The 27,892-nt window shown below is 37.5% G+C and overlaps 1 protein-coding gene across 1 annotated transcript in view; it reads right to left on the bottom strand.

The window, feature by feature from the left end:
• Positions 1-27,892, bottom strand: part of NFATC1 (nuclear factor of activated T cells 1) — a 168,382-nt gene that overhangs the window by 86,509 nt on the left and 53,981 nt on the right. Inside the window, 2 exon segments of the mRNA XM_070747425.1 lie at positions 302-474; positions 4,291-4,493. Coding sequence (XP_070603526.1) covers positions 302-474; positions 4,291-4,493 — 376 coding nt within the window.

Here is a 27,892-nt window from a genome sequence, read left to right on the forward strand (position 1 = left end):
ACAAATAAAATATGAATATACACTAACACATACCAGGGTTTAAGGTTTTAAGTATTCTACTTTGGACAAACAACATTTGTAAATTTTTAGTAGCATTTGGTTTGCTGAGTTACATGTACATTAGTCCAATTTCAAGATCAATGGAAAAACAATACAGTATGTTTATTTTTGCCATCAATTATTCCCAAGAGAAATTCAATATTCTGAATACGAAGTGCTGCTTTTTATGGAATGCAGAGCGACAGAACAACGTCCATTTTAACTCCAAAGATGAAAATACTGAGAAAGAAAGGATACTTACAACATTCAATAGGGTTGGAAGACGCTTGCAAAGAAAGGGTTCTCCCGTTAGGTTGAGGGATATGAATACGGAAGACCAGCCGAACGCGTGTATTTTTCCTCCCGATGTCAGTTTCTCCTTTTCTTAGCTCAATGTCTGAATTTCTAAGTTTCAGTATTCCAGCACAGTCAATGCTATTCAGAAAACAACAGCAGCAAACAATCCATTTAAAATGTTGCATGTGTCCAGAAACAATTGGTGTGCCTTAGCTAGCTTAAGAGAAAAAATAACTAAAAGGCACAAGGAATCCCTAAATTATTTATTCACAGAACTAAACATATTAAAAAAGTCTATCTTCCATTCCTTATTAATTTATTAAAACACTGGATCACTAGTTTTAGACTCGGATTTTAAAAATCATGTTACATTTGCCATATTGAAAATATAGAATAGGTACAAACCCAGGTTGTGCCTGAAATCATGTTTGCGTCTCTCAGCCCAAGAAACATTTCATAAACTGGAAATAATAGGCAAACACAAATTGCTAACCGGTTTGTACAATTATAGTAGCCTTATTTTCTTTTCAGTGTCTGGGATTCAAGGCTGATTCAGACTTATTGATCAGCCTTCCTTCCTTCCTTCCTTCCTTCCTTCCTTCCTTCCTTCCTTCTTTCTTCCTTCCTTTCCTTTTTGCCTTATAGGATTAATACAAATGACTCTTTATAGGTACCAATGAAAGAGAAAATTCTGGTTTGCCTTGAATTAGGAAAAAAGGGAGGTAATGATTGCAATATCTTGGGTAGATTATGTATTTGCCCAGAAACTCCTTGGAGACTTCAGTATGTTTTTCACTCAACGGCCTGTACTTTTAGCAATTTTATTACACAAATTTCTATAGGTGAATCTTCCCTAATAAAAATATTTCAGGACTGTTATATGCCTGCCAGACAAGAAAAGAGCAACTAGATTTTAATAATGCAGAGGCCGGCTGGCCATATGCTACATTTATACAAATTGACTCCTTGCCATTCGGTTTGATGGAATAAAGCCAGTCCCACAAGCAGTTTTAACTAGAATTTGGCACAAGTCTTCTGCTATAAAATATCAAGAATGGTCAGAGCCGTCTCTGTCTTGGTTTTCAGAAAAAAAGAAAAAGAAAAGGGAGAAAAAAAGCTCCATTTGATGAGTTGCTGTGGTAGCAAACAAGTCAGTCTGATTTGAAACAGAGCCAAACGTCATCACTCCTAATGGTGAATCAAGACTGCTAATGAAGTCAGGATGTTGCACAGTCTGCTATAAGTGTGCTAGCAAGAACTTTGGTGCCAGATGCATCATGGAGCTATAATGCAATGCTGCTGATGCTGATACTATCCATTCAATTGTGTCCGATTCTTGGTGATTCCATGGGCCTGTTCTCTATATTTTCTGATCTTGTACAACTTCTTTCAGTTGTTTCATGCTCTTGCCCATGTTGGCTTTGGTACCATGGTTTCTGGCAGCATCATTTCCATATGCAGCTGCCCATTTCAAGCATCACCATCTTCTCTGGCAATTCCTTTTTTTAGCAATGTTTATTCTAAACTGCAAATACTAATTTGCACTATGGAGTTGTTACCACAATGTTAAGACCATTTCATGTTTTAGGTGCTTGCTTTCCCAGATTTAGGATATTACCACTTTCAGATAAGAAGAGGATGACAAACGGGCTAATAAGAAGATACTGTAGCTCATGACTGATCTTTCTTTCAAGGTTTTGATTGGTTATAACTGCAATTCCTGAGAAAGATACAACCTTATAGAACTAGTATAAATATACCTGTTAACACAGCTTTATTGATCCAAGTTGTTTGGATCACACAGTTCATTAATTTGAGACATTCCAGCAAACTGCAGTGCTATTTATATATCATTAAATGGATACTAGGCTAAATCAGTTCTGCCCAGTGAATCCTAAGAGTTTCATGCAGTAAGATATTAATAATGATACATAATAATTATGATTAAAGAGCTGACACTGCAGCCAAGCTACAAGGGAAAATAATTTCTCTTAATATATATTATCTTGTTTAGAAAGTGCATATCTAAATGCTATCTTACACATTTTGCTTTGTAAGAGTGTCAAAGATTTGCTCAAAGTTAGCCATATTCTTGCCACTCCTAAAATGTAATCTTAGGCATATTGATTCAGAGTTATTTGCTGGCTTTATTCATTTTTAAAACTGTATGTCAATTTTAAAAACCAAGCCTTTTCATTTTATTGGGTCCGATTGCCGGATAAATATGTTTCTGATTGCAGCTTCCATGTGGTACCACTTTATAAATACCTAGAGTTTTTTTTTCTTGATCACTTTCTGTGACAATGTGCCTTGCCATTATTCCAGCCCCCTGCCCTCCAGCTCCATATGCCATTTAATATTACAAAACATTTGCAGATGTTATTTAAAATACACACTAAATACACACAAACCAATTTTTAACAATGGCAACAGAGAAAAGGAATGAGGTCTTGATTGTATAACTACCTGCCACATTGCCTTTTTTCAAGTGAGATAATTTGAGGCTAGGAAAATGATCATAATCTATACAATTATTTATTTGAAATGTTTGTATTTACTTCAATTTTAGCTCTACTTGCACACATTTCTCTTGGACAAAATGATTACTCTTTACAAACTAAATCGATGAGGTTTTAATTCTTAACACCGTCTGAAGGTTCAAAATTCCAAGAGACAAGGTTTTGTATATATTTTCCCTAATATTTGTATGTGTCTCGTTTAGTTGCAGCTTCAAAAAACCCAACCTTTCATTAATTTTTCCTTTAACATAGACACACAACATTCTCTTTTCTTTGTGAGAATGCTAGCAAACTTTCCTGCAGAATAGACCACAGAAATAAGGTGGTGTCAGGTTAAGAACCTAAAACAGGAGCTGAGGTAGGAGATATTTACAGCTCTGTAACTGATATACTGATTCTAAATGGCAAGGAAGTTCGTGTGTGTGTGTGTGTGTGTGTGTGTGTGTGTGTGTGTGTGAGAGAGAGAGAGAGAGAGAGAAGAGTAACAGCTGATGTTTATTAGTGTTGAATAAAATATTTACATTTGGACAAAATTCTGCAGCTAGAAAAAAATATAAAATTATTAATATAATTAAAAAACAAGACAAACTTAACCCTATCAAATGCTTTGACATAAAAAAGATTTCTCAAGTGATCCATGGGAAAACATGTGGATAAAGAGACTGAATTTACATTATGTTATAACCTCAAAAATGTTTACAAAATGATGTGTAGAGGGTACTTATCTCCAGATAAATTGGCTAAAATATATAAAGGAATAGTTACTGTAGGTGTAACACTCAAATCTTCTACCACCTCTGGTAGATTTGCAAAAGAGCTAAGCAATACTGGAGTAAAATTAGTAATGTAATTCAAAAAATCTTGAAAACTAAGGTACACCAAAAACTGTGGGGGCTTACAGATAAAACAATAGAAAAATCGCATGGTGTTTTATTGCTATATATGACAACACCAGCACAACTTTTATATGCTCAGTATTAGAAAGATCCTACACTACTTACAATAGAGGAATGGGTAATAAAGATGACAGAACTGGCAATGATGGCTACATTAATGGCCCTAGCGACAGAAAAAAACACTGAAGAAATGGATCTATATTTGGAAGCTCTTTGTGGACTTTTTGCAGGAGATGAGAAAAATCAAATTTTGACACATGCATTTGAAAACTGATAAATTTTTAACATAATTTTTTCCTCTTTCCTTTTTTGGAAGAAATCTTAAACTAAGAGCTGAACTGAAGTGTGCCTTATACTCTTGCAAGTTGGAAGTCATTCTTTATATATATATTTATCCTTTCTTTCTCTTCATACCTTATTGCACTTCTTCTATTCTTACTTTTTACATCTTGTCCTTTGACTGTTAATTTATATTATCTTTTACATGTAAAATGTAATAAAGTTACAAGATGGGACATTAAAAAGGAGGTAGGCCTTACATTGCTTTCATGTTGTTTTCAGGTAGAAGTGGAATTTCCAAGACTTTGGTGTTGGAAAGTATGGTTTCGTGGCTGGTTGTGGAAACAGTCTTCCCTGTGATCCGATGGACCTGGTAGAAGGCATGGGGCCGCAGCAGGCGGTCATCTGCAGTCCCGATGAAGAGCTGTAGCGTGAGTGGTTCACTTTCTAAGTAACCATGTAGCTGGAAAGAGAATATAAAGAGTTCCTGCTGAGCATCAAGTATACATCCACAAACTAGGGAGTTATTAACTAGGCAGTCTAATTGAAGGAAAAAAACCAGTGAGAGGGCTAAGTGTTAATCTCTCTCCACCTATCCATAATAGGATACATTCATTTTCTCTTCTTGTTTGTCTGTGTGTAATATAATATTGGATCAATACAGTGGTCCTTAACTTACAACCATTTTAGTGACCTTTCAAAGTTACGACGACACTGAAAAAAGTGACTTAGGATTGTTTTTCACACTTACAATTTTATTTATTTATTTATTAGATTTGTATGCCGCCCCTCTCCGCAGACAATGATCATGGCATCCCTATGGTCATGTGACCAAGATTCAGACATTTGGCAACTGGCTCATATTTATGATGGTTGCAGTGTCCTGGGACCATGTGGTCACTGTTGCAAACGTCTGACACGCAAAGTCAACGGGGAAGCCAGATTCCCCTAAAAACCATGTTACTAACTTAACCACCCTAGCGATTCCTTAACAACGGTGACAAGTAAGGTTGCAAAAAGGGGCAAACTCACTTAACATCTATCTTGCTAAACAATGGAATTTGTGGTTATAAATCGAAGACTATTTGTGAAGAGGTGCCTTATGGGAATGTCTCATTATTTTATATGACTTAGAGCGTTTCAATGAGGCATTAAACAATGCTGCTTTAAATTGCTAGAAATATCATGATAAGACTCTTCAATGGAAAAGACAGAAAGAAAAATCAGTTTAAAACAACAGAATCTGTATTTTATCTAGAAACGCCCAGATTCAGGCACTGCAATAATTTGAACCTTTGTTTCTTCTCTTTTGCAGGGTTTCAACTATTGATGGCCAAACTTTCACAACAAGTAGCATAATACAACAAGGAATTTGCATAAAGGAGACTGGCAAATGCAAATAATTCTAGCTTTTTAGGTATCTAAGCAATTAAATCTTATGGGAATCCAATAGAATTACTGTACCTTACTATTTTAAATCTGTTATTTTAAAAGCCCATTCAGGGCTTTTTGCATACTGCATATTCTGTGTATTAATCAGAGACACCATTTTAACTGAACTAATACAGCTGTTGCTTACCTTTTTTAACTGCAACTTTTAGGAAAGAGAAAAGCAACAGCTAGATAGAACCTCCTAGCGATAACATATGGGATGCTTAAACATAACTAATGAAAGCAAGAAATTGGAAGAGGCAGGGAAGAAAGAAACCACAGTTAATTGCTGTTCTGTTCGGGTCTGTGAGACCCGAAATCAAGGTTTGAGACCCTGTAAAAAATTTTCCCTGCATATCTGAAACTTGAAATTTCATGACTTTTCATCATTTCAGGGGTTCTCTCTATGAGAATTTTTTTGGGGGGGTGGGAGGTTTCTTTCTTGCTGAAAAAAAAAACCTCCCTAATGTTATGTTCCCGGGTCACCCTGACCCGGACCGAAAACTCTTCATTTGCAGTGCTTATGTTTGGTCTTTTTGAAAGCTTTTTTCACTTGGAAAGTAGTCTGAACATTTCTTCACACAATGGAATGAAAATTGAACTGAAAAAATTAATCCTTATTGGTTTATTTTGCCCATAAATGTGCCTCCCCCCCCCATTTTTGTGAAAGTTTTTTCAATTTATGGATAGTTTTGCTTGCAAAATGCAGTCTATTTTACTGGAGTTGGTGTGGGAATGGTACCTTGAACATTTCTGAATATAAGAAAAATATAAAGGAACTGAAAAAAATGATTCTTACTGGTTTTTTAACATCAGAAATAAGGCCTCCCTCCCCCCCTCGGCTGCTTGCAACCATTTTCACTTTATATTTACGCAGGCTTCAAATCCAAAATATTTTTAATATCTTAGGCATTCATTTACTCAATTTAACAATGCTGATCATCAAAAAAATATTTGTGGGGGTGGGGAAAAAATTTTTTTTCTGGGCAAAAAAAAAGTCACGTTTAGTCTGTTCGGGTCATATAGACCCGGACCAAAATGATTTTTTTTAGGTACTTGAATTTGGTATTTTTGAAAACTTTTTCAACTGGAAAACTAGTTTGAACATTTATGAACATAATGATATGAAAATTGAACTGGAAAAATTGAGACTTATATTTTTATTTTGATCAAAAAGCCCCTCCCCCCATCCTTTCTGAATTTCGTGTCAATTTCTATTTTTTAAGGCTACAAATCCCTAAGGAATTTTCCCCCAAAAGGTTTGATATACTAAATTGAACATTTCTGAATATAAGAAAAATATAAATGAACTGAAAAAAATGGTTCTTATTGGTTTATTTTTGCCACAAAAGGGACACCCCCCCCCCCAGCCTTGCTGTGTGCCATTATTGTCACTGTTCATACATATTTGTCTAGAAATATTTGGAATATCCTTTTGAAAATCAACCACATTGTAGCCAGATAACTAATTTTATGAAAGAAATCCATTTTACTAAAAAAAAGTATGTAAATTTGAAATTAACAGCATAAATTTTATATAAATTGAAATAACTTTATATGCAAAATAAACCAATATGCATCAATTTTTCCACTTCAATTTTCATATCATTATGTTCAGAAATGTTCAAGCTACAAATCCCACACCAACTTTAGCAAAATTGAATGTATTCTGCTAGCAAAACTATCCATAAAGTGAAGACTATGTCACAGAAACGGGGGGGGAGGCACATTTATGTGCAAAATAAACCAATAAGGATTAATTTTCTCAGTTCAATTTTCATATCATTGTGTGCAGAAATGTTCAAGCTACCAATCCCACACCAACTTTAGTAAAATAGAATGGATTTTGCAAGCAAAACTATCCATAAATTGAAAAAACTTTCACAAAAACGGGGGGGGAGGCACATTTATGTGCAAAATAAACCAATAAGGATTAATTTTTTCAGTTCAATTTTCATTCCATTGTGTGCAGAAATGTTCAAACATGTTTCCAGGTGAAAAAAGCTTTCAAAAAGACCAAACATAAGCACTGCAAATGAAGAGTTTTTGGTCCGGGTCAGGGTGACCCGGGAACATAACATTAGGAACTTTTTTCGAACAGAACAGCAGGGTTAAGTAATTCAATCTGCACTAGTGTCTGGCTACCTGTTGGCAAGCCATATGGCAAGGGCTCCTGATATGCACACAGCTGAGCTCTGCTCAAAGAAGCCTTCGGTTGCACGCAGAAACCCATTGAAGCTGGCACAATTGGCACTATTTTCACTTACATTCATAAAATGCCCGAGCTAGCAAAATACCAAGGAAGTGAAGTTACAGTGAGGCAAAGCAAGGCATCTAGCACCCATAAGTTATCAGCCATCTTTTGGTGGGATGGTATACAGGGACAAAGAAGGGTCATGATTTTTGGAAGTGACTTCCTAGTTAGTATGAAGATTATTTAGGGCAGAGGTCTCCAACCTTGGCAACTTTTAAGACTTGTGGACTTCAGCTCCCATAATTCAACTCTGGGAATTAAAGTTCAGAAGTCTTAAAGTGGACATGGTTGGAGACCCCTGGTTTAGGGGACAAAAAAATGCCCTAGTCTTTCCTACATACCCAAAACTCATCCTCCATTGGTTTGGAGAGCCAGAATGCAACCAAACACTGACAATGCAGAATGCCAAAACAATATAACAACATCTCTGCTGGGCCTGGTCATGTCAAACATGTGACTATGCCTACCTAATTCAATGGGACTTCTTCCCAGGTATGACTAGGATAGCAACTTAGAGATGACTTTCTCAGCCAGGTGCTTTCCAGAAGTCCTTGGAATGAAACTCCTCCCGTTTCTATAAGGAGGATCTAAGGTTAGGAGTTACGATCCCAGCACTTCTGTAGAATGACATCTCAAGAGGGAACCTTCTGGCTTAAAACACAGAATTGGAGTCAATCAAAAGACAAGCTTGCATTGTGTTTGATTCTGTCCGTTCTCTCTCTTTCTTATCTGGGCTTAATTGGTAAAAGGATGGGTGAGCTTTTACTCTCTGAAGCAGCCTTCCCTAACCAAGGGGTTACTTCCTGCTCCCTTCCTGTGTAAAATAAAAAGTAGCCTTCTTATTACAAGTAATAAGAATTTCAGTGTCTCTTTACTAAGACTTATTAAGTAGAAAGGGAAGGGGTTACAAATAATTCTGCCAACTGAACTATTTCAACAACAACCAGTACTATACATTCGAGAAGTATCCTCCTCATTAATTTTTACTGTCTTTCTATGAACTGGTAGGTAGGTCTCCTACCCAATTCTGAAGGAGCTTGTAGACAGTTGTATATAAAATCATTTTCTGAATCCTCATCAGTCTAGCTGCTGACTATAACACTGGTATCTTCTAGAAGAATGAACTTTAGCTCCAGGAATTTACTCTTATTTATTATTAGGGTGCTCAACAACTGGGCCACATTTATGATCATTTGTAGCATTCTGCATTTTACATTGGTTTTGCCAAAAACTGGCATTTACATCCATTGGTTTAACAATTGCCGTAAAAAAGGTAAAATAATCGGTCATATGACTGACCTCTTTTATGCCTCTCACTAACGACAGCCTTGATGCATAGGCTCCATTAAAGTTGTAACTTGAGTATTACATGTTCATTTTATTTTTTTATAAAATTGAATTGTTGTTATTCTCTTAAGGATCCCAATACTGCAGATGCCTTGAACTGCTGATATTATCTGATTGTGTAATGAAACATCTGCAAGCAAACAAGCTCAGAGTGCACCAAGAACTCAACATTTCAATCCGGAGATATTTGCTTCTATGGGAACTTTGGATGTTGCTAAAGAATTCAGGCCACAACATGTTTCAATTGTATACGTTGCCAAGTTAACGTTACAGAGAGTCACGTTCAAAACTCAATCTCTCAAGGTCTTTAAAATCAAACTCTTGTTTTCTTGTTTGCATCAAGCTTCTTTCCCTATTAATTTCAAATGTGAGATATTCCACAGCATCAATTAGATTCCAGATCAAAATGTAATCGCTGATCTATTTTTTAACAAATCTGCCTGGCAGCTTTCAAGCCACCTGTTTATTGGACCCGTGTCCCTCCTGGCTGGTTTCCGGCAGCAGGGAAGTGACACGGGGCTGGGTTCAGGAGATTGTCAATGCTTCTTTGAAGGAGGAGTTTTTTCCAGCTCCCTGGAAGGAGGCAATTGTGTGCCCCCTCCTCAAGTAACCTTCTCTGGACCGAGCTGTTCTAAACAACTATTGTCCTGTCTCCAACCTTCCCTTTATAGGGAAAGTTGTTGAGAAGGTGGCGTCGCCCCAGCTCCAACGGTCCTTGGATGAAGCCAATTATCTGAGCCCTCAGTAGTCAGGATTCAGGCCCGGCTACAACATGAAAACTGCTTTGGTCGCTCAAACTGCCCAAGGAGCTGCTGATACAGTTCTACAGAGGAATCATTGAGTCTGTCATCTGCACCTCTATAACTGTCTGGCTTGGTTCTGCAACCCAACAAGACCGACACAGACTTCAGAGGATAATCAGAACTGCAGGAAAAACAATTGCTGCCAACCTGCCTTTCATTGAGGACCTGTATACAGCATGAGTCAAAAAGAGGACAGTGAAAATGTTTACTGACTCCTCACATCCTGGACATATATTGTCTCAACTCCTACCCTCAAAATATTGCTACAGAGCACTGCACACCAAGACAACTAGACAGAAGAACAGTTTTTTCCAGAATGTCATCACTCTGCTAAACAAATCATTCCCTCAACACTGTCAAACTATTTACCCTTTATCCATTTGTTGCTTGTATCCTTAAGGTTTTTATTAATACTGTATTGATATTTCCTCATTGCTTATTTTACTATGTCAATCATTAAGTATTGTACCTCACGATTCTTGACAAATGTATCTTTTTCTTTTATGCACACTGAGAGCATATGCACCAAAGATAAATTCTTGTTTGTCCAATCACACTTGGCCAATAAAGAATTCAATTCAATTCTGTTCTACAGATATTCTATTCTATTCTATTCTATTCTATTTTTAATAACAATAATCTCCTAGAGACTTAATGGAAGCTTCAACTTTTGACTCTACTGATATTGCAACTATACAGTCAACCAATTGGGTTATTTAATAAAAATATATTAACCCAAGTATTTTATGTTTATGCAAAATTTACGTCTAAATAAATTGTAAATTCTAATCTCTTGTAATAAACCACAGATATATAGACAGCAAAGATGACTTTTTCCTAATTAAATGTACAACCTGAGTATTAACTGTACAACTTCAATAAGCTTATTTTCTGCATAATTATCCAAGTCACAACTACAGAAATATAGCAAATCAATGTTACCTTTTTTTGGTTTAAAAAGGGGGGCAATTAAAAAAAATATTTTGTATCAATGTCCAAAGACTGTTGCATGCAATGTTTTTCTAATTAGGGTGGTTTTGGGATGGATAAGGGTGTGGTGAGGAGATTCCTGAACCAACACATCATTCTATTGTTACATTCTCTAAGTGAACCATTGCACTGCACTAGGTTGTTTCAACCCCACAAAATGTTAGGAAACATGGGGATATGGAAAGAGACTGTAGGTTGTTTTCTTCTCTTGTCTACAAAGCAGTAACCAAAGAGCCTTTGGGATATTGGCAAATCTTTATTTGCAATGATTGAAAGAGCTGCCATTACAGGACGGGAAAGGGGGCCATTCATTCTACAAATAATACGGACTTGGGGACATGGGCAAAGCTTCATTAACCTAAGCTGTGTTACAGAGCCAATCAATTGACTGCAACTTTCACTACGACTGTAATTGGCTCTTATTTGGCCAATGACAAGGCTAATTGGCTCTTATTTGACCAATGGCAAGGTTAATTGGCTCTTATTTGGCCAATAACAAGTTGCCAACTATGGCAACTTTATGACCTATGGACTTTACCTATGACCTATGGACTTTACCTATGACCTATGGACTTCAAACCCTGAACTATGCTGGCTCAGAAATTCTAGAAGTTGAAGTTCACAGGTGTAAATTTGCCATAATTGCCCACCCTTGTATTAATAGGATATGGCATTGCTTAAATGCAGAAATCACTATGTGGAGTCAATGCAAAGCTCATTAGGTATATATAGAAAGCCTTAAACCGGTGTGCAGCTTGGGATCGCATTTTCCCTTAGAGCTTATTTACATTCGAACGGGAAAAGTGTGTTTTAAATACATGTGCACATTTTAATGACTAGACTTGTTACATTGTCTGTCTTGAAATTATATTTGTGTACCAGTTGCTGAACTGCCTGCATCATATAAAAACAGGCATTAATATACAGGAGGAAAATGGGAAACAGTATTATTTAAATGAATTCTTATGAACTACTTAGAAATATGGCTTGTAGCCAATCATAATGCTGCATTAATTTTTTTAAAAACCATCTTTGAGCTAAAGCTTCAATAACAGACAGGTTCAAAGATTCATATCTACTCCAACTTGATATAGCCAGGATGAGTAAGACTCCTTTTCTACCTGTTCTCAGCAGTAACCTTCCAGAATAAAATGCTCTTTGCAGCTGCTGTATTACACTTCTTTTCATGACCAGGAAAATGTATCATTTTACTACATGCAAATATTGATATCTTTCTTATGATTTGTAGGATTTCCCTGTGAGTTATGTGCGAGTCTTCGGAGAGGGGCGGCATACAAATCTAATAAATAAATAAATAAATACCTTATTTCTATAATGTGAGGCTCTGTTTCTGTAAAGATATATAATGACATGACATGGGAAACAGACTCTTGACAAATTTTTAAAAGTGCGTCTTTGAAGAAAATCTCTTCTTACCCATTTCTGTATTGCATTTCACTTGGAGGAACATCAAAATTAATCGATGATTCAAAATTAATTAAACAATATCATTACATTATTATATCACTTTCCCAGGGTAAGCATTCTACCTTCATCACACAAGGTAGTCATGGCAGAAGATTGGAAAATAGACAAAAATAAGTAGACATGTTTAGTTACCAATTTAGAATTATGGCCTAGATCAGGGTTATTAAACTCAAGGCCTGCAGGCCGGATCAGGCCTGTGGGGTTTTTAGATTTGGACTGCAGCGTCGCCCTGGAAACAGCAATGGTCTGGTTCACGGTGTCTCTGCTAGCGAAAACAGAGCTTATGAGGGAAATAACAGAGCTCTGTTTTCGCTGGCAAAGGGCTGCAGAAGGCCATTGCAGATGAAAATGGAGCCTGGGAGGGCTTCATTTTCACTGGCAGTGTACTAGTAAAACGAACTACTAGCAAAAGTGACATTTGATCTCACAAGTGTTATTGAGGTCGCCATGCCGCACGAATCCCAGCGACCGATTAGGTCCCACAGAGTGGGCCTTCTCCGGGTCCCGTCAACTAAACAATGTTGGTTGGCGGGCCCCTGGGGAAGAGCCTTCTCTGTGGCGGCCCCGACTCTCTGGAACCAGCTCCCCCCAGAGATTAGAACTGCCCCTACCCTCCTCGCCTTTCGCAAACTCCTTAAAACCCACCTTTGTCGTCAGGCATGGGGGAACTGAGATATCTCCCCCAGGCCTATACAATTTATGTATGGTATGCTTGTATGTATGTCTGTTTAATAATGTTTTTTTTAAATATTTTAAATTGCAAATTATTAGATTTGTTATAAACTGTTTTTATTGTGTTGTGAGCCGCCCCGAGTCTACGGAAAGGGGCGGCATACAAATCTAATAAATAATAATAATAATAATAATAATAATAATAATAATAATAATAATAATAATAATAATAATAATAAATAATGCCCACCTTGGACACACCCATCCCATCCCCCTAAAGTCAAATGCAACCTTGATGCGGCCCTCAATGAAGTAGAGTTTGATTCCCTTGGAATAGATGTATGATAGGCTTGATTTTAAAACTTGTAGTTCTGCCTGAAATGTCACCTAAAAAAGGTTTCTATGACATAGACCGGTGATGGCAAACCTATGGCACATGTGCCACAGGTGGCACATGAAACCATATCTGAGGGCATGCGAGGAGTTGCCCTATGTCAGCTCTAGTGCATATGCATGCTCTGGCCAGCTGATTTTTAGCTTTTTGGCTGCTTCTGCTTTCCCCAGGCTTTAGGAAATCGTCCTGAGTCCTGGGAACGAACTTCTGGTTGGACCACTGGCAGTGTTCCCTCTAATTTTTTTGGGGGGGTGGTGGAAAAGTATAGTGTCTGAGCGGCAGTCCCTTCGGGACTGGGTGACACAGAAATAATAAACAAACAAACAAACAAACAAACAAAAAACCCACCCTGTTTTGCCTCAGAGAATTTCAAAATAAAATACTGCACTGTGTGTCTATAACAGCGAGCTCATAATAGGGCAACTCTATCAATATCAAAATGCCACTTAAATAGTTGAGCTAGTTTCAAACTAGATTTTGATTTTCTTTCTCTCTTCCTTACTCCCATTCTTTTTCTTTCTCTTTTCCTTCCTCTCTTTTTTCTATCTGTTTCTCTCTCTTCCTCTCTTCCTCTCTCTCTCCTTCCCTCTCACTCTTTCCCTCTCGGCTTCTGGGCAGGTTTGGAAAACTCTGAGTTGATGATGATTTTTAAGTGAGCGATTGCTCACTGCTCAGCTTAGAGGGAACTATGACCACTGGGCCATTTTTCACCATCCCCAGACTTCAGGAGGCTTTCCCGAACCCTGGGGATGGCAAAAAAAACCTATCTGGAAGTTTGGAAAGGAACTTGCCTGTGGGGGAGGGCATGAGTCTGGGCTCACCTGTGTGCACTAGCACACATGTGCATACCCTTTTGGTACCCAAGCCAAAAACGTTTCACCATCGCTGACGTAGACAGTAAGTCTTTTCTTCTGAGCACCAGTACAATACATCCACGGCAGTTCTTCTTCCAGTTCTGAGTCCAAGTTATGAGTGGAATTCTTTCTCATATATAGGAAATGCTAGCACATGCTCCAAACCTCTGGAGTTCCCTTTGTGTGGCTAAGCAGAAAATTGGCCTGTTAATTTTTCAGCTCTACAGTTCTTGAGTAAGAAGCCTGCAATCAGTAGAAGAGTTTGTATTTCTCTGACATTTATTGTCACACATCTTCTCTTTCCCTTTGTTTTTAATTTCAAAACAGACCTCGCAATTCTTTAGGCTACTTATTCAAGCCAGATGTTTGCTGATAAATGTATTAAGTGCTTAGTCACTTACTTCAGGCCCAGAAAAAGAATTAAGTTGTTGTCAAAACCACCTCTTTGTGTGTCACAATATAAAAACTTGTTCTCACTACAAACATATCAAACACCAATCTCAAAATGCATTTACGTTTGGCACTAGCCTAAGAAAAGCATATAGTTTTTCCCAACCCTTCCACCCCCAAATATGCCGAATCTAAATTCTCATTATTTGCACTCAACATGTCCAATGTGAGAGATATAATTTTTCCTTCTTTCTTTCTCTTTCTTTCTTTCTTTCTTCCTACCTTCCTTCCTTTTCAGCTCCATTGAGTACATAATATTTTCTATATTATATTCATAGTTACTATATTATATACATAGTTACTAACATACTATGTATGAAATAAAACATGATATAGGTTTTAAAAAAACAGAATTATGTGCTTAATTTTAGACTACATACCCATTTCCATTACTAGGATAGATCTAGTGCAGTGATGGCGAACCTTTTTTTTCAGCTTCTCCCAATCCCCAGAGGCCCTCTGGAGGCCGGAAATGGCCTATTTCCCATCTTACTGGTGGGCCCAATAGGATCGTGTTTTGCCTTCCCCAGACTCCAAAGGCTTCCCTGGAGCCAGGGGAGGATAAAAACACCCTCCCCCATCCCCCTGGGGGCTCTCTGAAAGCCAAAAATGCCCTCCCAGAGACTGAGCCAAGCACACACATGCACATTGGAGCTGAGCTAGGGCAATAGCTCGTGTGCCAGCAAATATGGCTCCGCGTGCCATCTGTGCAAGCTGTGCCATAGGCTTGCCATCACAGATCTAATGATATCATGTTTTTAAAGTAGGAAGCCATCATTTTCGGATTCCGTTTTGCTTACAAAGACCTCCATCCAAGAAAAATTTCCAATTTGCCAAATTTCTCAGATTATTTCCTATCACACTTTACAGAAATAATTGTCCCTTCCCTCTCCCGTTAAGTAAGGCACATAAAACTTCAAAATAGAACAGTTATAATAAATACATAAGACCATTATGCCACTGGAAAAGTGAAATTACTATTCTACGTAGTGAGGAATATACTGTATTAGGAAATCAGTTAGGAACTATTTATGTAAACTATTAGGAAAAATATTTTCCCAATAGTGAATACTGTATTGTAATTTTTCTCCACTGTTACAGGATTGCTTTTATGTTTGTGTATCTGTTGTTTTTGTGTTCAGTAGGAAAGGGAACTATATATGCACACACACACACACATATTTTCCACACATGCTCTGGAAGAGTGAATACTGCTCCTGCTCACAGTACGGGAAGCATGTGTCACAAATTCTATTTTTATCTTTTCTTTCTCTAACATGATCCCAAGACTAAGGTACCACTATCAGTCTTTCTGTGACTAATTGCTGCTGACAGAGAATGTTCTGCAACATTAAAACAAGACCTGAAGAATCAGAGTTGACCCTCTAAATGACCCTATGGAATTTTATAACATATAGCTGTACCATATCTTTGCTAACAAATATTACTGGTGACAGCAACAGCCGAATTTGATTATTTCTAATTTGAGCTTTTTCAAGAAAGGTGAGCATTCTACACATTACTGAATGGTAATAAGGCAACCTAACAAAAATAATAAAACTTTTTTTATAAAAATGGAATACCGTATATAAATCTAAAGAAACATAGAAAGCTCCAATGGTTATTGCTACTCTGAGAAAACAGCTAATGATCCCTTCCTTAACATTGACAATCTATTTGACCATTTTAGTAAACGAGCTAAATGTATCACAAACATGTTGCGTATCCTCTACATGACTTCATCACTTATATTCTTTTTGTGGTAAAATAATTAAAAAGGTCCTAAACCGTCTTAGACAGAACTTCAATTAGTGTCCTCAGAGAAAGCCCAGAGCTAAGCTAGAGGGAGAAAACCCAACCAACATCTCTACCCATCCCTAGTGATGAAAATAGCATCAAAACAAATTAAAGAATTAAGAATCTTCTTTCTGTCTCACAAATCTGCTGTTCGCTTTAGCAGGCAAAAACCAGAAATGGTCAGAATTTGTTTGCAACATTTTCCAAAATATATGAGAGATGTCATTTAAACTTTTCAACTCTATCCTTAAAGCATGCTTATTTAGCCTATAAGTAAAATAATGTAAGAGAAATGGATTGCATATAAAATTTCCTCTGTTTGACCAGTCTTTACTCTACCTTCTTGTTCTGTTATTCCTGCTCTGCTAAATTGTGTATCTAGAGGTGAGAGATCTGCTCTTATACTTTTTAAAGTGGCATGCACACAGATGACGCTATAATAGTAACTATGACTCATACTCCAAATGATTGTAACAAAGCACTATTTTAAATTAACACAGCACACTTTACAAATGCACTTGCATTGATCCAGAGTTATCATATCATTTACTTTGTAAACAAAGTGCACACAGTGGACTTGGTAGTAACAATACAGAAGCTTATTCAATTTGACTGAACCATAGCTGGGGAGAAGCCTCTAGTGGCATTATTGAAGCAGCTCAGAAAACCTGGAAGCTATTTCTGTCTAGACAGTAAATATGTGTCATTGATAAATCACAAAACTCTTTTCTTTATCTGCCATCTGGGAAACTGAGGACTTAGCCCCTGGATGTAGTAAATTCTTTACAGTTACTAACACACAAACAAAACAAAACCATTAATTGAGAATAAATCTATAAACCATACCTGCTGAATTGGGATTTGAAGAAAATGTTTAACATATCAGAATAATCATGACTGTATTTTGCTTCCTGAGTCTCAAATGAATTTTGACACTGAGCTAAGTACTCTTGAAATGAACAGGAGTTGCGTAATCAGCACAAATCTCAATCACTTCCACGGGGTCTATGTAGACATTTGTGGTCTTTATGTCCATATCTGAACAGTTCAGAGGCTCTTCTGGGAGGTAATGAATATTCTCTGAATCAAAATCTCTTCTCCAACTGCCTTCCACCCATAATGCAAAGGAAAATGTGAAACAATTAGACTCTGCCACACTTAATACTGCAATTTATCTGCTAGGCCCAGATCATATGCCCGAAGGAACAACCACAGATATAAATCTTGAAATTAGATTCAAGAAGCAATTGATGAACTACTGTGTTTTCAGATGCATCAGAGTATAAAATGCACCTTAATTTTTGGGGAGGAAAATAAGGGAAATCCAGGTGCCAGGTATTCATCTGGCTAGCGTCCTTAATCTGGTCAGTTTCAGCACATCATTTTACCTGTTGGTTAGGACTTTAAAAAAAACTTATTCGGAGGGACTAGCAATATAAAAGAGCCTTCAAAGACTTAGGGCTGGAGAAACATTCTTCAGAGGGACTAGCAATGAAAAAGGATGCAAGCCAGTAAGAGACCGAAAGATTGTTAGTGCTTCATTAGGGCTGGGGTGGAAAAAAGCTTCAAAAAAATGCTACATTCGGAGTAAAAGATGCACGGGGTGTGTGTGTGTGTGTATGTCTTATACTCCGAAAAATACGGTATCTTGAAATGAAAAGGTATTTAGGGAAGTGTTATTTTTATAGAAATATTCAGAAATAGGATTATTAGGAAGTGAAGGCTAACAGCCTGCACAAACTAAGCTATTTAAAATAATTAAGAAGATAAGTACGATTATATAATTATAAGTATATGCCGAAACAGTGATGTAAAATAAGATACATTTGCTCTTCCTTTATTATCTTTGTAATATAATAAAAACTATTTTAAAAATTTAAAAAAAAATTAAAAATTGCAGATGTTTTATATCCAACATTGCAATGTTTTCAAACACGTGTGCTTTGCATCCAAACAGCGCAATAAATAAATATATATGCATGTGATGACATGCCTTCAGGCAAAGATTGTTCATACCTATATGACAATATTACTCATCTTAACGCCAGTGTGCCCATAAGGAACTATTAATCTGGAGTAATAGGGATGTTTTGCATTCAATGACAGGCTGAACAGGTATTTGGGCAACCTTCCAGAATAAAATGCTCTTTGCAGCTGCTGTATTACACTTCTTTTCATGACCACGGAATGTAGAACTGGGCTTCTTAAACATGCTAGAACATGGACTGAGAATTGGGATCAAGTAATTTTTATTTTTTTCATGATTTAGAAGTTATTATTATTATTATTTTATTATTATTATTATTTATTAGATTTGTATGCCGCCCCTCTCTGTAGACTCGGGGCGGCTCACAACAACAATAAAACAATTCATGACAAATCTAATAATTTAAAAACATTAAAACCCCATTATTAAAGCAGACATACACACAAATATACCATACATAAATTGTATAGGCCCGGGGGAGATGTCTCAATTCCCCTGACGGCAGAGGTGGATTTTAAGGAGTTTACGAAAGGCAAAGAGGGTGGGGGCAGTTCTAATCTCCGGGGGGAGCTGGTTCCAGAGAGTCGGGCCCGCCACAGAAAAGGTTCTTCCCCTGGGACCTGCCAAACGACATTGTTTAGTCGATGGGACCCGGAGAAGGCCAACTCTGTGGGACCTAATCAGTTGCTGGGATTCGTGCGGCAGAAGGCAGTCCCAGAGATATTCTGGTCCAATGCCATGAAGGGCTTTATAGGTCATAACCAACACTTTGAATTGTGACCGGGAATTGATCGGCAACCAATGCAGACTGCGAAGTGTTGGTGTAACATGGGCCTACCTTGGGAAGCCCATGATTGCTCTTGCAGCTGCATTCTGCACAATCTGAAGTTTCCGAACACTTTTCAAAGGTAGTCCCATATAGAGAGCATTACAGTAGTCGAATCTCAAGGTGATGAGGGCATGGGAGTTGGATAGGAGTTGACAAAGCTCTTATATACTGGATAAAGAAGACAGCATTTGTTTCTTTAAACAACAACAAATTTCTTTAACCTAAGTCCTAAGCAATAACAAGTCTCCATAAAAATTATTTTTCTTTTCATTTAAGCCTTACCCCATATGACTTTAGAACAAATTTCACATCAACTTAAGATCCCTAAGATCACATCCATATTTTGAGTTTCAGAGTGCTGAAAACTGCAACCATATTCTTTGGTGATTTCATCAGATTACACACAGAAATTTTCTCTTGACTGTATACAGCTCCTGTCTCTACTTAAACAGCTACTAATATAGCAGCATACGAAAGGCTCTGCTGGGTTAGACCACAGGGTTGCCTACTCTAGCATTCTTCTGCTCAGAGCCCAACCACATGTCTTCGGGAAACGCACAACCAAACATGAATATAGCACTAGCTCTCTGCTCAGCTTCTCCAGCAATTGGCAATGAGAAGTTTCTCTGACACTCAAGGAAAGCTCATAGTTTACTGTCTAATCCACTTTTCATTTTCTCCAAATCAGGGATCCCTTTCACAATACCATATGTTAATGCGTTTCAAAGCTCAATTGCGTGTGGTTTATCTCTTACGGTTTTTCCTTTTCTGGAGGCTATCTGATTAAGCTTCCAGGGAGGGGAAACTAGTTATGCATAAGGAAAGTGCTTATTGATGTCATCAGAAACTGATTTTCTCTCCTTAACAATGAGTGTTATGGTTCTGATATTATTTAGGCATTTTTTAGGAGGAAACGCTTCCATAGTGGATGAGCTAAGGTGGTGATGGTGAACCTTTTTTGGTTCGGGGGCCAAAAGGGTGCCTGGGCCTACAATAGTGTGCATGCATGTGCCTACACTCATAATACAATACCTGGCACATGCCCTCATGGCCCCCCTGCGCATGTGCACAGGCATCACTGAAGCCTCCTAACTTCCAGTAGGCCTGTTGGGCTGTTTTTCATTCTCTCCAGGGTTTAGTAAAGCCCCCTGAAGCCTGGGGACAGCGAAAAATGGCCCAACAGGCCGACTGGAAGTTTGGAAACGAAAGGAAGCGGAGTTGCCCTGTTACTTACCTTCAGATAGTTGCAACCAGGCCTTGTACATCTCCACCCATTTCTTCTGCTGCTGGGAAGGCTTTCCTGAAGGCCTATGTAGCCGATAACAGAGGTCTGGATCGATGTGGAGCTCTGTTATTGGCTACAGAGGTCTTCAGGAAACCTTCCCTGCTGCAGAAGAAAAGGGCCGAGATGTGAGAGGCCTGGCTGCAATTGTCCAAAGCTGAAGAAGTTCTTTGAGGCCTCTGACAGCGAAAAGGAGGCTAAGGGTATCTGAGTATTGTATTGGCAGTTCTGTGCTAGCAAAAACTTCAGAAGAGAAGGATTTAGGGGTAGTGATTTCTGACAGTCTCAAAATGGGTGAACAGTGCAGTCAGGCGGTAGGGAAAGCAAGTAGAATGCTTGGCTGCATAGCTAGAGGTATAACAAGCAGGAACAGGGAGATTGTGATCCCGCTGTATAGAGCGCAGGGGACACCACATTTGGAATACTGTGTTCAGTTCTGGAGACCTCACCTACAAAAAGACATTGATAAAATTGAACGTGTCCAAAGAAGGGCTACAAGAATGGTGGAAGGTCTTAAGCATAAAACCTATCAGGAAAGACTTAATGAACTCAATCTGTATAGTCTGGAGGACAGAAGGGAAGGGGGGGGGACATGATCGAAACATTTAAATATGTTAAAGGGTTCCATAAGGTTCAGGAGAAATGTGTTTTTAATAGGAATGTGGACACGAGAACAAGGGGGCACAATCTGAGGTTAATTGGGGGAAAGATTAGAAGTAATGTGAAAAAATATTATTTTCCTGAAAGAGTAGTAGATGCTTGGAACAAACTTCCAGCAGAAGTGGTTGGTAAATCCACAGTAACTGAATTTAAACATGCCTGGGATAAACATATATCCATCCTAAGATAAAATAAAGGAAATAGTATAAGGCCAGACTAGATGGACCATGAAGTCTTTTTCTGCTGTCAATCTTCTATGTTTCTATGTTTCTAAGGGTGAGCACACAAACAACCTTCCGTTTGGCCTGTTGGGCCATTTTCACCATAGGGAGAGTGAAAACGGCCAAAAAGTAGCCCAAAAATCAGCCATCCAGTGCGTGCATGCATGCTGGAGCTGACATAGGACAAAGCCTTGCATGCTCTTAGATATGGCTCCATATGCTACATGTGGCACGCGTGCCATAGGTTCGCCATCACTGAGCTAAGGTCTTGAGCATCAACAATCTAAAAAAAGCTAAATGGAAGATATTTATCTTGATCCAGAATAAAACACAAGCAGATATAAAAGTGGTTTTTTTTAACACAGCCCCGAAGATTCCACTATCAAGTCAATACTTCTTGGATTCCACTATCAAAGTCAGTGTGAGGTGCCTATGTTGCCCTTTCTTTGTTTCATGCATAGGGAAGATGGGAGAAGAAAATAATGAACTGACTTCTGGAAGAGATTAATCTTCTCTGAAAGTTTATGCTATAAAATATATTTTGGTCTTAAAGATATTAGATGACACTTTGGCAACTCTTCCTAGAAGTAGCAGTTATTTATTTATTTAGTCCAATACACAACGAGGGTTTTAGTGGGTGTATATCTATATACACATAGTAAAATACATGATGACGGTTATAGAGGAGATACTCATAGTAAAATATATCTAAGAAATAATAGAAAAGAAGGTATAGTGATAGAACGTATCAATGAAAGAATAGAAGAAGAGATATAGGAATAGAAGAAAGGTATAGGAGATACAGGAGAGCAATAGGACAGGGGACAGAAGGCGCTCTAGTGCACTTGTACTCGCCCCTTACTGACCTCTTAGGAATCTGGATAGGTCAACCGTAGATAATCTAAGAGTAAAGTGTTGGGGGTTTGGGGATGACACTATGGAGTCCGGTAATGTGTTCCACGCTTCGACAACTCAGTTACTGAAGTCATATTTTTACAGTCAAGTTTGGAGCGGTTAATATTAAGTTTAAATATATTGTGTACTCTTGTATTGTTGTGGTTGAAGCTGAAGTAGTCGCCGACAGGCAGGACGTTGCAGCATATGATCTTGTGGGCAATACTTAGATCTTGTTTAAGGCGTCTTAGTTCTAAACGAAGTTCTTTGGCAGGTTGCATCCAGATGGGCAAAACTTTCAAGATAATTATGTAATCACCAATTAGCAATTCACGCATAGGTGCTGTGTCCCTAGGTCACAGGAAGATAAGAGCGGATCAGTTTGAAACTCGTAATGTCAGTCCCATCAATTGGGGGGGGGGGAATGTGAACTAGACAAGAATGACCACAAAAATCAACAGCCAACCTCGTGGAGTTCCCCCTCCCCCTTGTAAGAGGAGATGTGAAATTTAGAAAGGCTGAACAGGTGTCAGGTGTCTCTTTTGAGATTCTCTATTTCTCATATGGCAGCAAGCTGCATCCAGTTTCTTTTATTGTCCCCAATGCTTAATAACGATCTGGCTTGGTTGTTTGAGAGAAATGAAAGGTTTGTCCACATTCCTATACAAAATCAAGCTTACGGGATATGGGGTTCTAGATTTCCAAGCCACTGCCCATCACCTGGCAAGATTTTGTAAAAATGGTGAAGATAAAGGAGGTATATTTTGAAATAATCAAGAGTCTGAATAGGGGGAGAGAAGGCAAGAAGCAGTTCTGATGCAATGAAAATTAGACAAGGGCGGGTGAGCATTAAACATTATGTTGATTGATTATTATTATTAAGACAAAGTTTTATAAATACATTAACACATTCAAAGGCCTTCCTGTGAAAAGGAAGCTTAGCTTATTTTAAAAGAGGCAGTCCTTTGAGTAGATAACATTAGAAACTTCATTTCTGTAAATATTTGGATAGAAGTAAGTACTGGGAAATGCCACATTATAACCATGGCATTTCTTAATGAAGATAATGTTTCAATTCCTGAAAATGAGTAGAGAAGGAAACATCAGACAAACCACATTGCGAATCAGAAGTGCAAAATGCTGAAGTTATTGGAATTTGATAATGTGCTTCTTTAAAAACGTAATTTTAAGGATTCAAGTCAGAATTTTGTGTAAGTTATATACTGTATTTACACAATCTCATCTGATATATAAATTAGCCTTTATATTTCTGAATAGAATGGTTATTTCTATATAAAAATTGGGGAATAAAAATCAATACCATCTTAATTATCCCACTGATTGAAAACAAAGTAATTGTTTTATGGTGGGATTATTATATAAGAGACCAATTAGAGCACATAGAGTTGGCCTCCTCCAGGACCAATCAGCTAAACAATGCAGGTTGTTGGGACCATTGGGGAGGGCCTTTTCTGTTGCTGCCCCGACTTAATGGAATCAACTCCCTCCCCCTTACAAAAACCCTGCTGGTTTTTTGTAAGGCCACGGAAACCAGGCTATGCCAGCAGGCCTAGGGGCCCTAAAACAACCACTAGCTTGTCCATATAAATATGAATTGGTATGAATGACTAGTACATGTGTTTTAGATATTGCTTGTTGTTTTTTTTCCTTGACTTCTTTTTATTGTTATTGTTGTTGTAATTTTATATTGTTGTGAGCCGCCCTGAGTCCTTCGGGATTGGGCGGCATAGAAGTCAAATTAAATAAATAAATAAATAAATAATCAAAACACAGTAATGTTCAATTTTTTCTTAAAATAGACATCACAACTTCCTGGATAGCAAAGAGTACAGGGAATTGAATCACAGAGTCATCAGTCATAACTAACAAGACCTTGCTGGAGACTTCTAGAAAAAGAGGGGGGAAAATATGATGCAGTAAAATCGTTGAAGAAACATTTTTGAATTTATTTATTTTTCATATTTATAAGCCAACCCTCTCCTGATAAGTCAGGGCAGTACACAACAATAAGATAAATGCAAAAACAAAACCCTAGAATAGTGTACAACAATGAAGTGATACAAAGTTAAAACCCAATATTAAACAGACATGCAACCATCAATCATTCATATTACTGGTCGGAGCGGAATGGTTTCACTCAACGGCCCCTTCCTGCCAGCACAGATGTATTTTTAAAACCTTTTAGAAGGCCAGGAGGGTGGGGGTGGTGCGAATCTCTTTGGGGGAGTTGGTTCCAGAGGAATGGAGCCACAACAGAAAAGGCCCTTCCCCACGGTCCCACCAGCCGGCACTGCTTGGCTGATGGGACTCGGAGAAGGCCCACCCTGTGCAATCTAATCGATTGCTGGGACATGTGAGGCAGAAGACGATCCGGTAAATAGTCTGGTCCTAAGCCATGTAGGGAATCAGTATATCATGATGCAGTTTTGGAGTCTTCTGCTACCACTGTATATTAAAACTTAATGTAGGTTTTAAACAGGCCATTCTCTTGATTTTATTATATTTTCAAATCATGACTGTGTACCCTAAGTGAGCCACGTGAAAAAAATGAAATAAAATATCTAGATAAACTAATCTAAACCCAATGCAGCTTCCATTGAACATCTAGTGTTGCGGGATTAAAGTCACTAGCTTTTTGTAACACATTTATTTATTGAACTATAGGTTTACACACAGAAAAAACATACTTCAATGTCACCACTTTCCTTTCCTTTCCAATTCCTAAAAACATCATATCCAAAAATATAATTCAGGCCAAAACAGCTTGTTTTTCTTTCCTGTGTCTATATGAGCTCAGAACCCTTGTTTATATTATTCCCAACTAATTGGGAGTAAAAGAAACAGCCGTTCCATTCACTCTAAAACCTGACCTCTTAAGCAGTTTTCATATTCTATAGCAGAATTACGTTGCAAGATTATTTAGATAATCCCCAAAGAATAAGCATTCCAATCAAGAGTATTGCATTGATTATTCCAAATTGAGTGTTGCCAATATCCTAAACAAATCTGCATTCCCAGATTAGGAGTATACTGCTCAGAATTTCCAATTAGCATGACCAAGAAAACAGAAAGACTGAATTGAACCACAGGAAGATGAGATAAGGGACAATACATCCTAAATATATTACAATTCGTTGAAGAAACACTAAATGAAAAATGGCATTTAAGGCTAATAATGGCATAGATATGCTTGCCAATTCCATTCTTCAGACTGTCTGTAGATTGTTGTAAGGAAAGCCTTTAAAACAAAGTTTCATAATTATGATTCAGCTATATAACATTTTGCCTAGAAAAACCAAATGAAATTGATATTCTATTATCAGGGTCAATCCCATTTGCAATTACAAAAAACAAAACAAAACACAAACCAGTCAAGCAACATGAAGAAGAAAAACAACACAATGGCTGAAAGACTGGAATGATTTCCACAGCAACCATATGAACCACAGATCCTAATCACCAAAATTTGTTTTGCAAACTTAGCTGGAACCAAACCAACAAAAACTGCTTCCCACTTTGTATTAAGTCAGCTTTATCAGATGGCTTCAGATAGCCATTTTTTTTTTTGCAAGTTATTCATTCTACTGCTAATTTATGTTTTGCAGAACTCACTATTTTCAAATACAAAGAAAGACCAGAAGAGAAGGGAAAAAAAGACCATGTTTATGACTTGATCTAAATAAAATATTTGTTATATTATTTGTTAATACATTTGTTACTTTGGCACAGCAGTCCTCACACTCCTAATTTTTATACACATGCAATTATATCATAAAATAAAAATAAAACAATAAAATGTAAATGTTATTATATATATATTTTAGCTCCTTTGCATATTTCCTACAGAGGAGACATTTATTAGTCTATAGTAGTAAAAAAAAGTCTCACAGCCCTTTTCCTACCTAACACATTTTATTAAAAGGCATAAGTTTTCCAGAGCTTTGCCTCATTTTATCAGATGCATTAGATAAAATGATTTTTTGTATACTTCCCAGAAGCTTTAACTAAAGAGTAAAATGAATGCATATTTTTTATTCCTAAGCTATTTTTTGTGTTTTTATTTTATGGTGTTTCTTTCTTGAAAAACTGAATTGTTGCACACTATATTAAACATCTGTGCGTATTTGGTGAGGTCCTGCAGAAACTAATGAGAGTTACTGGTTTCAATGAAATTGGATCACTGTCCATCCCAATATTGCTTGAATCAAGGATCAGTCACCTAGAGCCCTTTTCCTATTTAGGACTATACTCCTGTAAGGCTAGTTAGCAAGGGTTCAAGGATTTGTGAGTTACAGTCCATAACAGAAAGCCTGTTGGTTGAAGTGGTGAGGCACCAAGAGTAGAAGCCAGGTGATTGTGAATTCTAGTCCCACCTTAAGCATGAAACCAATTGTGTAACTATGGGCCAGTCATTGTCTTTGAGTTACAGGAAGGAGGTTATGGCAAAATACTTCATCTTACCAAAAGAACTGCAGAGACCAGCCCATGCAATTTCCAGGAATCAGCACTGGCTCAAAGACACCTCACCCGACTCCAAAAAAAGGCCTCCATAACTAGTGGGAGATATCAGGTTGTATAATCTAGGCTGAGTGATTTAGTGGGTTTATTCATACAATCTCTATTCTCTCTGCTTGCTCCAGATTGTCCAGGGATAATATGCTATTCTACCACATGCCACTGCAGCAACTACAGTGAAGACTCAATTTAATTGTGGCAAACTCCATGTGGAAATGATTGCGTTTTGTAAAGCCAGCATAATATTTAAAAGAGTTTCAGATTGTGGCCCAGCCCATGAACAAAACTCCTGTCTGCAATTTCTCTTTCTAGCAGAATTAGTCATGTAATATTGGCCCAACATGTGACATGGAATCAAAATCAGGTCCAGCAATGTATTTCTATCTACAAAAATCCTTTTAACAGTAGAACTGGCAATCCCTCTTTCTCACTTATTTTCTCTTGTAGTGCCTCAAAATCTGTTGCAAAGAACTGGAGGACTTTCTACAGTAGATTTAGGGGAATGAAAGAAATTGTAGGTAGGAAGGGGGGTCAGAGGAAATGTTCCCACTGCATTTCATAAGTGCAAACACTGGGTATCAGCTGTAATATGGAAGAGAAGCAAGTCTTATATGGTTTTTAAATGGACTAGTTGTAAAAAAAAATCTGAATGGCTATGACAGAGATCTTTGGGGAGAAAATCTATGCTAAGTTAAAGCCAACCTCTTTAACACATTAACAGCATTGGCTTTAAAAAAAAATACAAGTTTGTCATTAACAAATCCTATTACAAAAATCACTGTAAGGAGAAATACCCCCCCCCCCCCCAGTATTTTTATCAGTCTAGTTTCCAATTATCTGGAATTCTGGCAAATGTTCAAGGTGTATATCAAAATAAAAATTCTGCAAAGCTGTTTGTTAATAAGATTAGGAATATTTCTAAATTTAATATAATATAATATAATATAATATAATATAATATAATACAATACTG

This window comes from Erythrolamprus reginae, chromosome 3 (genome assembly GCF_031021105.1).
Source record: "Erythrolamprus reginae isolate rEryReg1 chromosome 3, rEryReg1.hap1, whole genome shotgun sequence".
Classification (NCBI taxonomy): domain Eukaryota; kingdom Metazoa; phylum Chordata; class Lepidosauria; order Squamata; family Dipsadidae; genus Erythrolamprus; species Erythrolamprus reginae.